Source organism: Mesoplodon mirus (genome assembly GCF_964341445.2).
Source record: "Mesoplodon mirus genome assembly, chromosome: 11".
Lineage (NCBI taxonomy): Eukaryota > Metazoa > Chordata > Mammalia > Artiodactyla > Ziphiidae > Mesoplodon > Mesoplodon mirus.
The window spans coordinates 101712992-101725106 of record NC_138987.1 but is presented as its reverse complement, the minus strand read 5'-3'; the positions used below and the strand labels follow the sequence as shown (position 1 = coordinate 101725106).

The following is a 12115-nucleotide window of genomic DNA, read 5'->3' as shown; positions in this document are numbered from 1 at the left end:
GGCTGGAAGGGGCAGCCTGGAGGCAGAACAGTGGTACACCGGCAGCTGCAATGCTTTCTGGTATGGATCTGATAGGAAGCATGGCTCCAAATCCAAGGTACCCTGAAATCTACAAATTCACAGAATAATCCCAAAGTGTAAAAATAATCTGATGTCAGTTCCATAGAAAAACCAAGAGGAGGACTCACAAGTGCTTTTGCATAATCTAAGTTTGCAGAAAAATATAGGAATTCACTCCAAAGTCTAAAATTTAAAAAAGACACCCATTCCAAAGGTGATGCAAACGTCTCCAAAACACATGGGGATTGTTTTCAGTGATCGCAGGCTGCGGGTCCTCTACTGTCCGGCTGTGCTGAATGCGTCCGGATTCCTGTACACATCCCTCTTTGTCAGCGTTGATCAGTGTGTAGACGGAAGGGGCCCCCATGACACGAGAGGGTCCCTGGACGGCCATCAGGCGCGGTTCAGGTGCAGGCAGTGAGTGAGCGCCCGAGTGCAGGGTGCTGGGCGGAACGGCCTCTGCAGCGTGTCCGGGGCATCCTTCCCGCGGGAGGCCGGCTCCACGCACAGAGAGGTCCCTTCCTGGCGGGGCTGACGGGGCTCCTCTCTCGGGAGCGCGTCCCCGGGGTCTGTCCTCGGGCACCCTGGCTCCCCGGGCTGATGGTGTTTCCAGGGATGGGGACCACTTCTCTTCCGAACCTGGTGGGGTGGGGTCGGGGGGAGGTAAACCCATCACATAAATAATCCGGGCTTTTTCTGGGAGGAAGCAGGAGGTGTCTCAGTTGCATTTCCTGGTCTGCTTACCCTCAGGGATGGACAGTAGTGTGTTCCGAGATTGGCCATCCACTCGGCCAGGCCAGTTCTGCTCTGTTTCTTGAGATCACAGAGGCCGCGGAAGGTCTCGGCAGCCTTTCCTCCGGCCACCCTCGTCCGGCACAGAGGAGCCCATCACCCTGTCCATCGCGCCCACCGTTTTCTGGCTGTTTGAGGCCACTGAAGGCAGGACCACAAAGTCAGAGACTTCCAGGCGGTGCGGGCACACCCTGTAGGATCCTGCCGACTGTGGAAAAGCTACTTTGACTGCTTCCCCGTCGGATGGCAGAGACCAGGGGCGGTGTGGGAGCAGCTCTCCCGCTTAGCGAGGACAGACGCGTGGAGGCGCAGCCACTCAGCACAGAGTCTCACCGCATCTCCCCACCACACCTCTGTGCGCAGGTGAGAGCCACTGCACCGCCCATCACCCGGCTGATGGGGCCTTTCGGACCCGGCATCCCCGCACCGGCCTGAGGAGTCTGGGTCAAACGGGTCGTTGGCCATTTCAGTACAACAGCATAAATTTTAGACATTCTGTGGTGGTTCTGAAGCAGGTCTTAGAATGAGCTCTAAGGAAGCCACACAATTAACATAAATTTATTGTTTCAGGGCAGCTACAGACTGAGCCCAACAAAAGGAAGGATCTGAATTAAAGGGGAGAATATTATTCATTGCATTATTGGGTATTTCTTTAAGCAAGGCTGGAAACCTCAGAATTTTAACTCAAGTCAAGATCTAATTCCTTCAATTTTAAGACAGTTTCATTTTTTAACGTGACAGTTTATTTTATATAATAGGACCCAAGAAATTCTCCCTACAGTGAAAAAGTGGTCTCCTCTTAGACTTGTCATCAAAGAAGTAAAAACGATTGCGTGAGTCTGTGACTATAGGTTTATAGTTTTGGGTTTCTGTTTTGACTGTGGCCACGTGCAAACACCCAGCCAGTCCGTCCAGATCACTCAGATCAGGGGATCCATTTTGGTTTCTGAATATGATTAATCCATTTCACTCCCTCCTGTATGGATGCTCCCCCTACCCCCAGGGCGGGGGGTCACGTTTAATTTACTGCCTGGGCTGAGCAGGACCGTGAAGCAGTGGACGCAAAGGGGAAAGAAGGTCTCTCAATGCTTCAGACAGATGCTCCCCTCTCTGCCCTAAGGTGCCAGAAACTAAGAAGAAAGATCTTGTTGTTTGAAAAAAAGGCACATAAATCGAACATGGCTAACCCCTTTCGGGGGTATTTTTTTTTCAAACAAGTTCTTGTGTTAAACTACTTTGTTTAAAAGCCATGTTGATCTCTGTTTAAATGTTTTCTTAAAGGTCCAGCTGAGACTTCAGTAGCTGAAGAGAGCAGCTTGCCACATGTTGGTCAAGTCCAAAGTCCAGTCCTACCGGCGAGAGCTCAGCGAGCAGCAGGGCTCGTTGAATGCGCTGATTTATGGAAGGGACGCAGAGAGAGGGTGTCAGACGGGACGGGCTGGCAGATGCCCGAGGTACAGACACACCTCCTGGAGGAAAAGGAGTTTTCCTGCTGGCCGTCCTCCCCTCCTGGACTGGGGGCCCCGGACGGGAGGCAGAGACACCGAGACGGAGGACCCAGGGCTGTGACGGGAGAGCCACCAGCTGAGGGCAAGGCCTCCCCCCGAGGGCACTTTGGTGACAAGCTACACGGGGGACAAGGGGGCAGAGACATACAGTCCCCAGGTTAGCTCCGATTCTTAAAATATTCAATGTTGGCTAGGCGCCTCGTTTAAAGAGTGCTTAGCAGTGCCGGACAAAGCTTGTGTTTAGCTATTTTAACAGAGACTCATTTTAGTAAAAACAAAAATTAGAACCGAGGGGAAAAAAATACAATCTCTGCCTCTCCTGGCCGTGGAAACACGGGCACCCGGCGGCAGGGCCTCCCCAGCCGGCCGTGGGCGGATGGCGCTCCCCTTACCTGCGATGCCCTCCAGGTTGTAGCAGGTCTTGTGCATCTTCCCCATGAAGAGCTCCAGCCCGATGATGGCGTAGATGATGATGACGAACAGCACAAGCAGAGCGATGTGCAGCAGGGGCACCATGGCCTTGATGATGGAGTTCAGGACCACCTGGAGACCTGCAACGGCAAGGCTGACTCTGTGCACCTGCCGCTCCCCGGGGCTCACGCCGCCTGCTCAGCCTCTCCCGCCGACGGGTCTCGCACCCCGGTTTCAGGTAAGGGAACCAAGGCGCCAGCTTACACGGTCAGAGTGCCACCCCGGGGGAGCTGGATCCGGGTGGGCCTGACCCCAGACCTCCCTGGGAGCCACCTCCAGACGGAAGGACAGGCAGATGCTGTCCTTCTAAGGGCATTTCAGTTGGCGAAGATGGAGACAGTCCTAGAGACGGATGGCGGTGATGCTGGCTTCGTGCCACTGAACTGTGCGCTTAAAAGTGGTTGGGTGGGAGGGAGGGAGACGCAAGAGGGAAGAGATGTGGGAACATATGTATATGTATAACTGATTCACTTTGTTATACAGCAGAAGCTAACGCACCATTGTAAAGCAATGATACTCCAATAAAGATGTAAAAAAAAAAAGTGGTTAAATGGGACATTTTGGTTTGCATCTATTACCACAATAAATTGTTTTTCAAGTACCCAGATCCCTTCAGGGAAAAAAGAGTGTAAGTAAAAAACATTCTTTCGCAGCGGGTCTTGTCTGCACGCCCCAAGGGTGAACCATAAAGCTGAACCATAAGTATCAGTCCAGAATGTCCCTTGTTTAAACGAGATGTTGCACACGGTCATTGTAAACGGTGGTTACCCTCAAGCCCCCAGGTCTACCCCAGGCCCCAGAAAGGCGCTGTCTCCACGTCCCAGGAGGGAAGTGGGGGAGGGTCGGGCTCCCCTCCCCACAGCGGGGGCCTGCTTTAGACACAGCACAGCAGGACCTCCTCCTCTGATTCACCCCCTGCGGGCCACCTTTTGTGTCTCTCACTCGCCCACCAGCCACGGACACCCTTCCACCTCTCCCGCACTGGGGGCGTCACCCCTGCTCACCCACCGCCCTCAGTGCTGGTGAATGAAGGCTGGGCACCCTGTCCCCAGGCCCCAAGGCGGTCCCCGGGCCTTTGTGACCTGGAGGAGTGGGGTTCACAAGTCCAATTCGGAGAACTCGCCCCAGCCATTAAGCTGAGACGGGGAGAGGAAACCAAATAAGAGAAATGCTAGGATAATTTCACCTGTGAATTAATGCGAGAGCTGGGCCACCTCCCAGTAGAACAAGATGCTTTCAGATCCAAATGACTCTGTTAATTAGCAGGTTGTACACACATTTGGTGAAGGGTGTGGAGCCACGGAGGAAGCTGACAACCGGGCCGCACAGCGACTTTTGGGGTGTCTGCTGGGGCGAGCGCCCCAAGTGCTGCTCACAGGAGATGGAGGTCCCCGGATCCGGCTGCCCAGACCACGAGGGGAACGCAACCAGGCCTTCAGTGCCACGTGGCAGTGAATGGGGGGGCACGGGATGGGGAGACCTCCTCCTGCCCTACAAGGCCCTGGGCGTGGGTCCACCCTGTGCCCCCGGCCCTCGCTCCCTGGACTCCTGGTCAAACAGCGTCTCTTTTAGACTCAAACCTGCCATCCTTCGACGCGGGGCCATTGTCGGCGCTGTGCCCTCGGCCTGGAACGCTTTTCCGTAATTCCCTCCAACGTTCCCTCCCGCTCTCAGCCCCAGCATCCCTCCTCCGGGGACCCTTCCCCAAGCTCCCAGAGCAGAGACGTCTCCTTTCTTACATGTCTTCTCAGAATCAGTTCCTTTGCTTTGGAGCGTGAGTCTCCCTTTGGAATTACATGTTCATTAAGTGGCTTTCAAACATTTATACCCGTCTCCCACGTCAGGCTGAGTTTTGTGAACGCGGGGACTGTGGTCTCTTCTGGCTGTTTTATCGCTGAGGCAGCGCTGCAAACAGACAGGCGAGTTTCCCGGGCCTGCAGGCCGGGCTGCGGAGAGGCCCAGAGGACGTCGCAGCGGCCCGGGCTTCGTCCACCGCTGGGGGCCGTCGGCGTTGCCGCCGGACGCTCTGCACCCTGCCACCCCCGGGGTTGGTGGCCTCCCCACGCCCCTGAGCACCAAGACCAGACCTGGTCCCCCAGGTTCCTTCCTCCCACTGTTACCAAGTCCTGCCAATGTGCTTGTGAAGTGTTTTACACAAGTATAAATACCGTTTACTATGTAAATAATACATGCTCATTACACAGGAGAGATGCTTATTATAGAGAAATTAGAAAACACAGGGAAGCAGGAACGAAAAGAACTCGTCCGTCGTCCCACCGCCCACAGGGGACCACTGTTAGCCTCTCGGGGTATATTTTGGACACTTTGGCCCCTGGGGTCGGCTACTCGGTGAGCTGGTCTCCCTGCCTTCTGGTGTTCATGCTGCTGTTGGGATGCTCAAGCAGAGTGTCACGTCCTTGACGCAAGTCGTCCTCCGATGCCCGGTCACCCGCCTCCGCATCCAGCCTGATGGCCCCTGACTCTGGCTCACACCTCACTCTCCAGACACAACCAAGCCCCGAGCTTCTTTGGCCACAGGCCTCCCCGCGTCAGCACAGGCTGTTCCCCCAGCGGACGCTGTTCCCTGCCTGACGCACAGGCCCGGCCTCATGTCCTCTCGTCTGTGCCCCGCGGCACACGGCAGGGACTCCGCATGCAGGCTGCCTTCAGGAAACCGCTCCATTCAAGGATCTTCAGGAGACACCGAGGTGTGTCATCGGGAAAAGACGGACTCGCGGAGTAGGAAGGGCACAGGGGGCTGTCAACGACCTTCACAGGATTTAACCTGCTGTTCTGGGGAAGAAGAGCTGGCAGAGTTCTGCGTAACTATGGGGATGGAGCCAGGACCAATCAGGAAGATTTAGGTTCAACACAAAAACGGTCCAAGAAACAGACCTAAGGTGGAGCAGGGTGCTCCAAGAGGTAGTGAGCTCCCCATCCTCAGAGGGATGAGAGCAGCGACTGAATAAGCTCTTGGAGGAGGAGTCTTGGTGGGGATGCAGCCAGAGGGTGAAGGATAGCCTCGGGGCACCGAAGCCCCCAGCCCTCATCGACCTGTAATGAAGACTTACTAGGGGCAGGTGGATGACCCCAATTTCCCCGGCACAACCTGGGGAAGTAGGTACTGTCATTAACCGTATTTACAGAGGAGAAGCGCGAGTTCCGGAGAGGTTAAGTGGCCTGCCCATGGCGTCACAGCTGCTGGCAGGGGTGGGCACAGGGCTTGGTGCCACGTGGCCTGACTCCAGGCCTGGGGCCATACGACAGGGCTAAACGCCTCCCGTGGGCCCTGGCCCGGGGCTCTCGGCCTCCACGATCCACGTCTGTGAAGCGGTGGCACATGATCACGACATCTGCTGGGCAGGCGGGGGGCTCATCCTGCTGCCAGGGGGCACCCCACGGCCTCCGAGGCCCTGCCTGCCATCCTCACCGCCGGCCCGGGTCGGCACCCCAGAGCCCCCTCTCCAGCCCCCCGCACGCAACTGGCTCTCAAGGCCTGCGTCTCAACAGCTTCTCCTCGGGTGGCCTCACAGCTGTCCCCGACACAGCGACCTCTCTGCACCCAAGTGCTCTCCTCTGACGGGCCGGTGATGGGGTCCCCGCGGGAGCCCTGGGTCCAGGCCAGCCTGGCAGAGCAGCTGCGGGAAGGTGTCCCGTGGACACGAGATCACTAAGGGCCACACCGACGGTGAGTCTGTGTTCCGGGCCCTAAACCAGGACGTGAGACACATTTCACGTCCCAACTATTCGGACTCCACAGTTCCAGCCAAGTGGCAGGAAAGCACTGAGAAATGACCGAGGAGGCCTGATCACAGCTCCACAGGGGAGCGATACTGAGAATCAATGAAGCGGGCTGAGTCTGGGCTTGGCAGGGTGGTGGCGGGTACAAGCTTCTCAGCAATGGGGGCTAAGTCGGCCAGAACAGGAGGATGCTGGGGCCACCGGCCTCGATGCATGCATTTTCACTTACACACAGTCATCTGCTGAGCTATGTTCCACGGGCCACCTGCTCCCCGGGGTCACGGGCTCCCTCTTGTAAAGGAGGCCAAACATGAATCAAAGAACCTCACAATCGGTACAGAATCTCAAACCACTTGAGTGCTTTCGAGGAAGAGACAGGGTGTCCTGAAGGCCCCCCCGCGGCCGGAGGGCGGAGCAAGGTGTCCTCGGGGCAGTGACACGTGAGCCGGAGGCCGAGTCTGGGGTGACGAGGACCTGGCCAGGCGGGCAGCGGGTGGGTCCGGCAGGGGGGCTTGTGCCTCCCCGCGGAGAAGGCCATCTGCCCAGCTGAGCAGGGACACCTGGCCCCCCACCGTCTGTCTGCCTCATGTTTCCCTGGGCTTTGTTCTGCCTCTTAGAAGAAATACCTGGAAGATTTGGGAACCCAGTCGACCGCTTCTGTGTGAATTGTGAGGAAGCCGACGTCACTTTCAGAGAAAATGACTCGGGCAGCACAGAGGAAGGCGCTCCCGACGCCGGCTGTCCTCGAGTGTACGGTGGAGGCGGAGCCCCTCCTGCACCGTCCAGAGAGGAGCCGCGGGACCCAGACGAGGAGGGGCCTGGCGTCGAGGAGGGTGCCGCGGACCCAGGAAACCCGGATGGACGGCAAGTCCCTGCAGTGTCACACCCGGAAAAGCTCTTCCAAGACGGGATGACCCCGGGCCAGACGCAGCAGCGCTTTCCCACGGAGCTGCAGCCCCACCGGCCCCTCTGCTCTCGGGGGGCCCAGCGCCCCTGCTGCCCTGGGAGGCCTCAGCCACTCCTAGACAGCCATGGGGCTGTCGCCGCAGCCGGGTCACATCCCTCTTTGTCAGGTGCAGTCGGTAAAGCCCCGGATACAGAAAGCACTCCCGCTCGCGGGTGCACGGACGACAGCTCTCTTTACCAAGCTCTGACTCTGCTTTTTCTTGGACACGGCATCGCTGCAGAGAGCGCGGCAGGGCCGCACCTGCCCCCACGGGGAGCCCACGTCACTCCTTCCAGAAGCAGGAAACGCCCCCCGCAGGGTCCTGCCACCACGTGCCCAGTGGGGCGGCTCAATGGCAACCCTCCCCCTTGATGGCGGCTGTCGTCACCCCGTGGACGGACCGAGCTTGCGGCCTCAGAGGTGCTCACGGCCACCCGCTGGCTGACCCACGCCTCTGCCACTGACATCACTGTCCTCGACAGGCTCAACGCCACCGATTTCTCCCTTCTTTGCAAACCTCTCTCGTCCTTGTCTCTGTGATGCTGTACAATGTCAGCTCTTCCCACTGCACAGCTGGTCTTCTGTCTCCCGTCTTCCCTCCCTCCCTCTGGACTTTTACTCCGGAGAATATTACAAAGACGAAAAGGATGCAGTCCCTGCCCAGGAGGGGCATCAGCTACAGGGGAGGCAAACGTGGAGACAGCTAATCGCAGAAGCGGGTGACAGTGGGCCTAAGAATGAAGCCCAAAGAGACGTGGATGCACAGAGGAGGGAGAGGCGGCCTTGACCTGGGAGAACAGCAGACGGTTCCCCGAGGAGGGGACGTGTGAGCCCTCAGGCGTGAAGCTTCTCTCTGCCCCTTTCTGGTTTGTCTTCTATCCTCTGTGTCTGTCTCTCTAAACTCTTTCTCTCTAAATTCTCTCTCTCAGGAAATCCATTCACTTCACTCTCTCCTAAAGGCTCAAGTCACCACCATTAGGTGAGTGTGAATTCGCAACTACACACCCTCTTGCTCTCTCTTTTGAATTCAAGCCTTGTTACTCCACAGGCTTACTGGATCTTCCACCGGCTTGTCCAACCAGCTCGTCACACTCCAGAAACACAGCCCTGAACTCACAGCCTCCCCCTAAAACCGCTCCCCACAAGGCCCCACACTTGGCAGTCGCCTGGCTTACTTCCTCAGCAAACGCATACAGTGCTTCATCCACGGCGCCCGTCGCATCTGCCCTCCCAGCGCAGCCACTGCTGTCCTCACTGTCTCCCGCCTGGACTGGTGACCGGGCTTCCTGGTTCCAGTTCCCACCCACCCCAACGCATTCTGCAGCCCTGGCCCATTGCTCACCCTAAGATGGCCCTGCTCGGAAACCTGCAGTGGTTCCATCATAAAAGGCAGACTTCAAACCCCCTTCTGCGCGAGCTGAACACAGTAGGTGCTCAAAACTTGTTTGCAGAAAGAATGAAAACAGGTTACAAGCAGCAGGACGGGGGGTTCCAGCAGGAAACAGGTGGTTCCCAGGAGCGGGAAGCAGAGCAGTCTGCCGGGGGCGGGGCTTGAGGGGAGCAGCTGGATGGCCTGCAGGGAGGGTCTGGGACGTGAAAACCGTGTCATTGGCTGAACCCGACTGGAAGGCAGAGGGCAGGCAGCCTTTGATGTAGCCTAGTGGTGAGCCCCACAGGCCAGAGAGCAGCAGAGTGGAGAAGGTGGAGAAGGGCTATGACAGCAAATGGACAATGCGGGGCAGACAGGACAGTGAGCACAGAGTGGTCGGCTTTCTATGTGCACCATCATTGCTCTAGTAAACCAGGAGCTTCTGAGTTCTGTGAGCCAAGTCCTCTCTTAGGGAGGGTGATCAGATAAACGTCCTCTGGCTCTAACTCACTAGCCACCTCTGGGACCTCCTCTTCCACGGTCATGCCTGACTGGAGTCAAGAAATGCATGTTGTATCGGTATGTGTGGTTGTGACTCTCATCATCATCACAGTCCTCATCGTCAAAAACAACATCATCACCATCAGCATCATCACCGTCATCATCTTCATCATCACCACCATCATCATTACCATCACCATCCTCCTCCTCCTCCTCCTCCTCATTAACATCATCATCATCACCAGCATCACTAACGTCATCGTCTTTAATATCATCATCACCACCATCACCATCATCATCACCATCACCATCATCAACATCCTCATCATCACCATCAACATCAGGTTGAGATGACCAGTTCGTACTGGCTAGATATTGGAGGCATGATGAATCTCACAGATCACGTTTTGTAGCTTCATTTGGCTAATGAAGCAATGGACACCTTTAATGGCCTCACAGTATTAATGGCTTTCAAGAGAAAATAGGTTTAGAGCTAGGAAGGCAGTAGTTTTCTCTTGGGTTAAGGAGTAAGCTCATCACATGGAGGTTCAAGGGTGCCTGATGGAGGGAGAAGGGCTCTGGCCTGGACGGCTCCTACAGTCTCCAGCTTCATTATTTTTTTGCCTGTTCTTATTAAGATGTCCTTATTCATTAGAGCTTTTCATTTATTTTTAATTTAACCTTTCCATCTTAATAAATGTCTGCATCCCACAAATGCTTTGGTGAGCACTAGCGGAGGGTTTTGGCCTGGGAAGGGAATGGTGGATACTGTGCTGCCTAATAAATTACCGACTAGAAGAGTAATTAAAATACCAACCTTCATGTTGAATTAATTGTTTGTATTAGCAATATGAGTTGGAAAGAACTCAAAGGAAAAATATTAAAAAATTCTGATCCGAAGTGAACAAGAGTGTTGGCAAGCCCAGCTCCCATTTCCTGAGGACCCGGCAGGAGCTGGGCGCCGGGCGGAGGGCTCTACACGTCATTTCATTGGATCCTCCAGCAATCTTGGTAAAGATAAACGGGCCGAGGCTTGGGTAAGTCCGATGACTTGTCCAGGAGCTGGAGTAAGAAACCAAGCCAGCTGACCCCTAAGCCCTCCACCCTCAGCCACCGTCCCAGCAGAAACGGGAAATGCGCCACAGACTCTGTGACCCTGCACCAGGCAGATGCCGGTACTGATCACGGCCTCTTCCCTCTGGCCCCAGATGGGGCCTCCCAGTCCTTCTCAAAAGTAAGTCTCTCACAGCAACTCTGATCCATGGGAAGTGACTGGATCATGATCTGCCACCCTGTATATGCTGCCTACCTGCTGGTGACAAACTGTCTCTTTCTGCTACAGGAAAACTAGGATGCAGGCTTCTTTTGGCACCTGCCAATGATGTAGATGCCTGGGCCTGCACTTTTTCTTCTGTCTTAGACATTCTGGGGAAAACAATTGTGAAATATACATCCAGAAAAGTGTAAAAAATAAAGGTGTTACGGTGTATGATTTATCACAAAACAAAGCCATGTATCTATCACTCAGATCAAGAAATAGAACATCACCCGCTCTATGAAGCCCCACTCATGCCCCTCCAGGTACCACCCCCTCCTACAGCAAGTTAACCACTGTATTATACTTCAATAAAAGGTAAAATGTAATTCACCACATCAGTAATCAAAATCCAGAGTCTATCAATAGATGTAGAAAAAAACCACTTCATAAGTTCAGCCTTTATTCCCCAATCTTTTACATTCTTTTCTGTATTTTCCATTCTTTTGATTCTCTGTGCTTTATTCTCAATATTCCCCCTGACCTTGCCACAGCTCAATAATTCGGTTTTCAGCTGTGCAAAACCTTTCAATCAATTCACTGCATTTTTTTTTTCTTTTCAGCCGTGCGACTTGTGGAATCTCAGTTCCCAGCCAGGGACTGGACCCAGGCCACAGAAATGAGAGTCTGGAATCCTATCCACTGGGCTGCCAGGGAATTCCCAGTTCACAATGCAATTTCATATTTGTATTGTATTCTTCATTTCTAAAATTTACATTTGGTTCTTTTCCACATCTTCTGGTTCTCTGGAAAAGTATCAACCTTGTCTTTGATCTCTTTGAATATAGTAAATATGGCTATTTTCAAGTCTATGTCTGATAATTCCAATATCTAGATTCCCTGTGGGTCTATTTCTATTGTCTATAGTTTCTGCTCCTTTTCATCATGTTATCTTGTCTCTTTGTGTACCTAGTTATTTCGTATTGTGGGTTAGGCCCTATCTTTGCAAAATTGTCTTTCAAAATAATTGGAGAACTTGATGATGTTACCTTTCTCCAGAGAGGATTCATATTTGTTTTTGTTAGGCATCTTTTCTAAGTTTTAGAAAAGAGAAGATTTAGAATATTTTGCCCAGCGATTTCTAATTGTCCTCAGCAGGACAGTTAATCCAAATTACCTCACCTGATATTTTCAGAAAGCAAAAGGGACCTGTGCTTCCTAAGGAAGAAACTCCCTAGGGAAGTCCCCTCATTACATGTGTTCCTACTGTCCCACCCCAGAACGAGGTCACTGGGTCTTTGAAACTATGGACATCTCTTAAAGTGTTGGGAAATCTCTGCCAGTCAAATTCTCTTAGTGTCAGACCCTGGACGGGACTTGTTGGAGTGAAGTTCCTGGGGACTCACTGTGTGCAGAGTGATGTGCCTGATAATAGGATTAAACAGGAGGGAGTCATGGTTTGGTTATGGCTG

At 54.2% G+C, this 12115-nt stretch overlaps 1 protein-coding gene across 10 annotated transcripts in view; it reads right to left on the bottom strand.

The window, feature by feature from the left end:
• Positions 1-12115, bottom strand: part of CACNA1C (calcium voltage-gated channel subunit alpha1 C) — a 474002-nt gene that overhangs the window by 152950 nt on the left and 308937 nt on the right. For all 10 annotated transcript variants that reach the window (XM_082636564.1, XM_082636557.1, XM_082636560.1 and 7 more), the window contains exon 6: positions 2753-2911. In XM_082636564.1, the coding sequence (XP_082492690.1) occupies positions 2753-2911 (159 nt within the window). The remainder of the gene's footprint in view (positions 1-2752; positions 2912-12115) is intronic.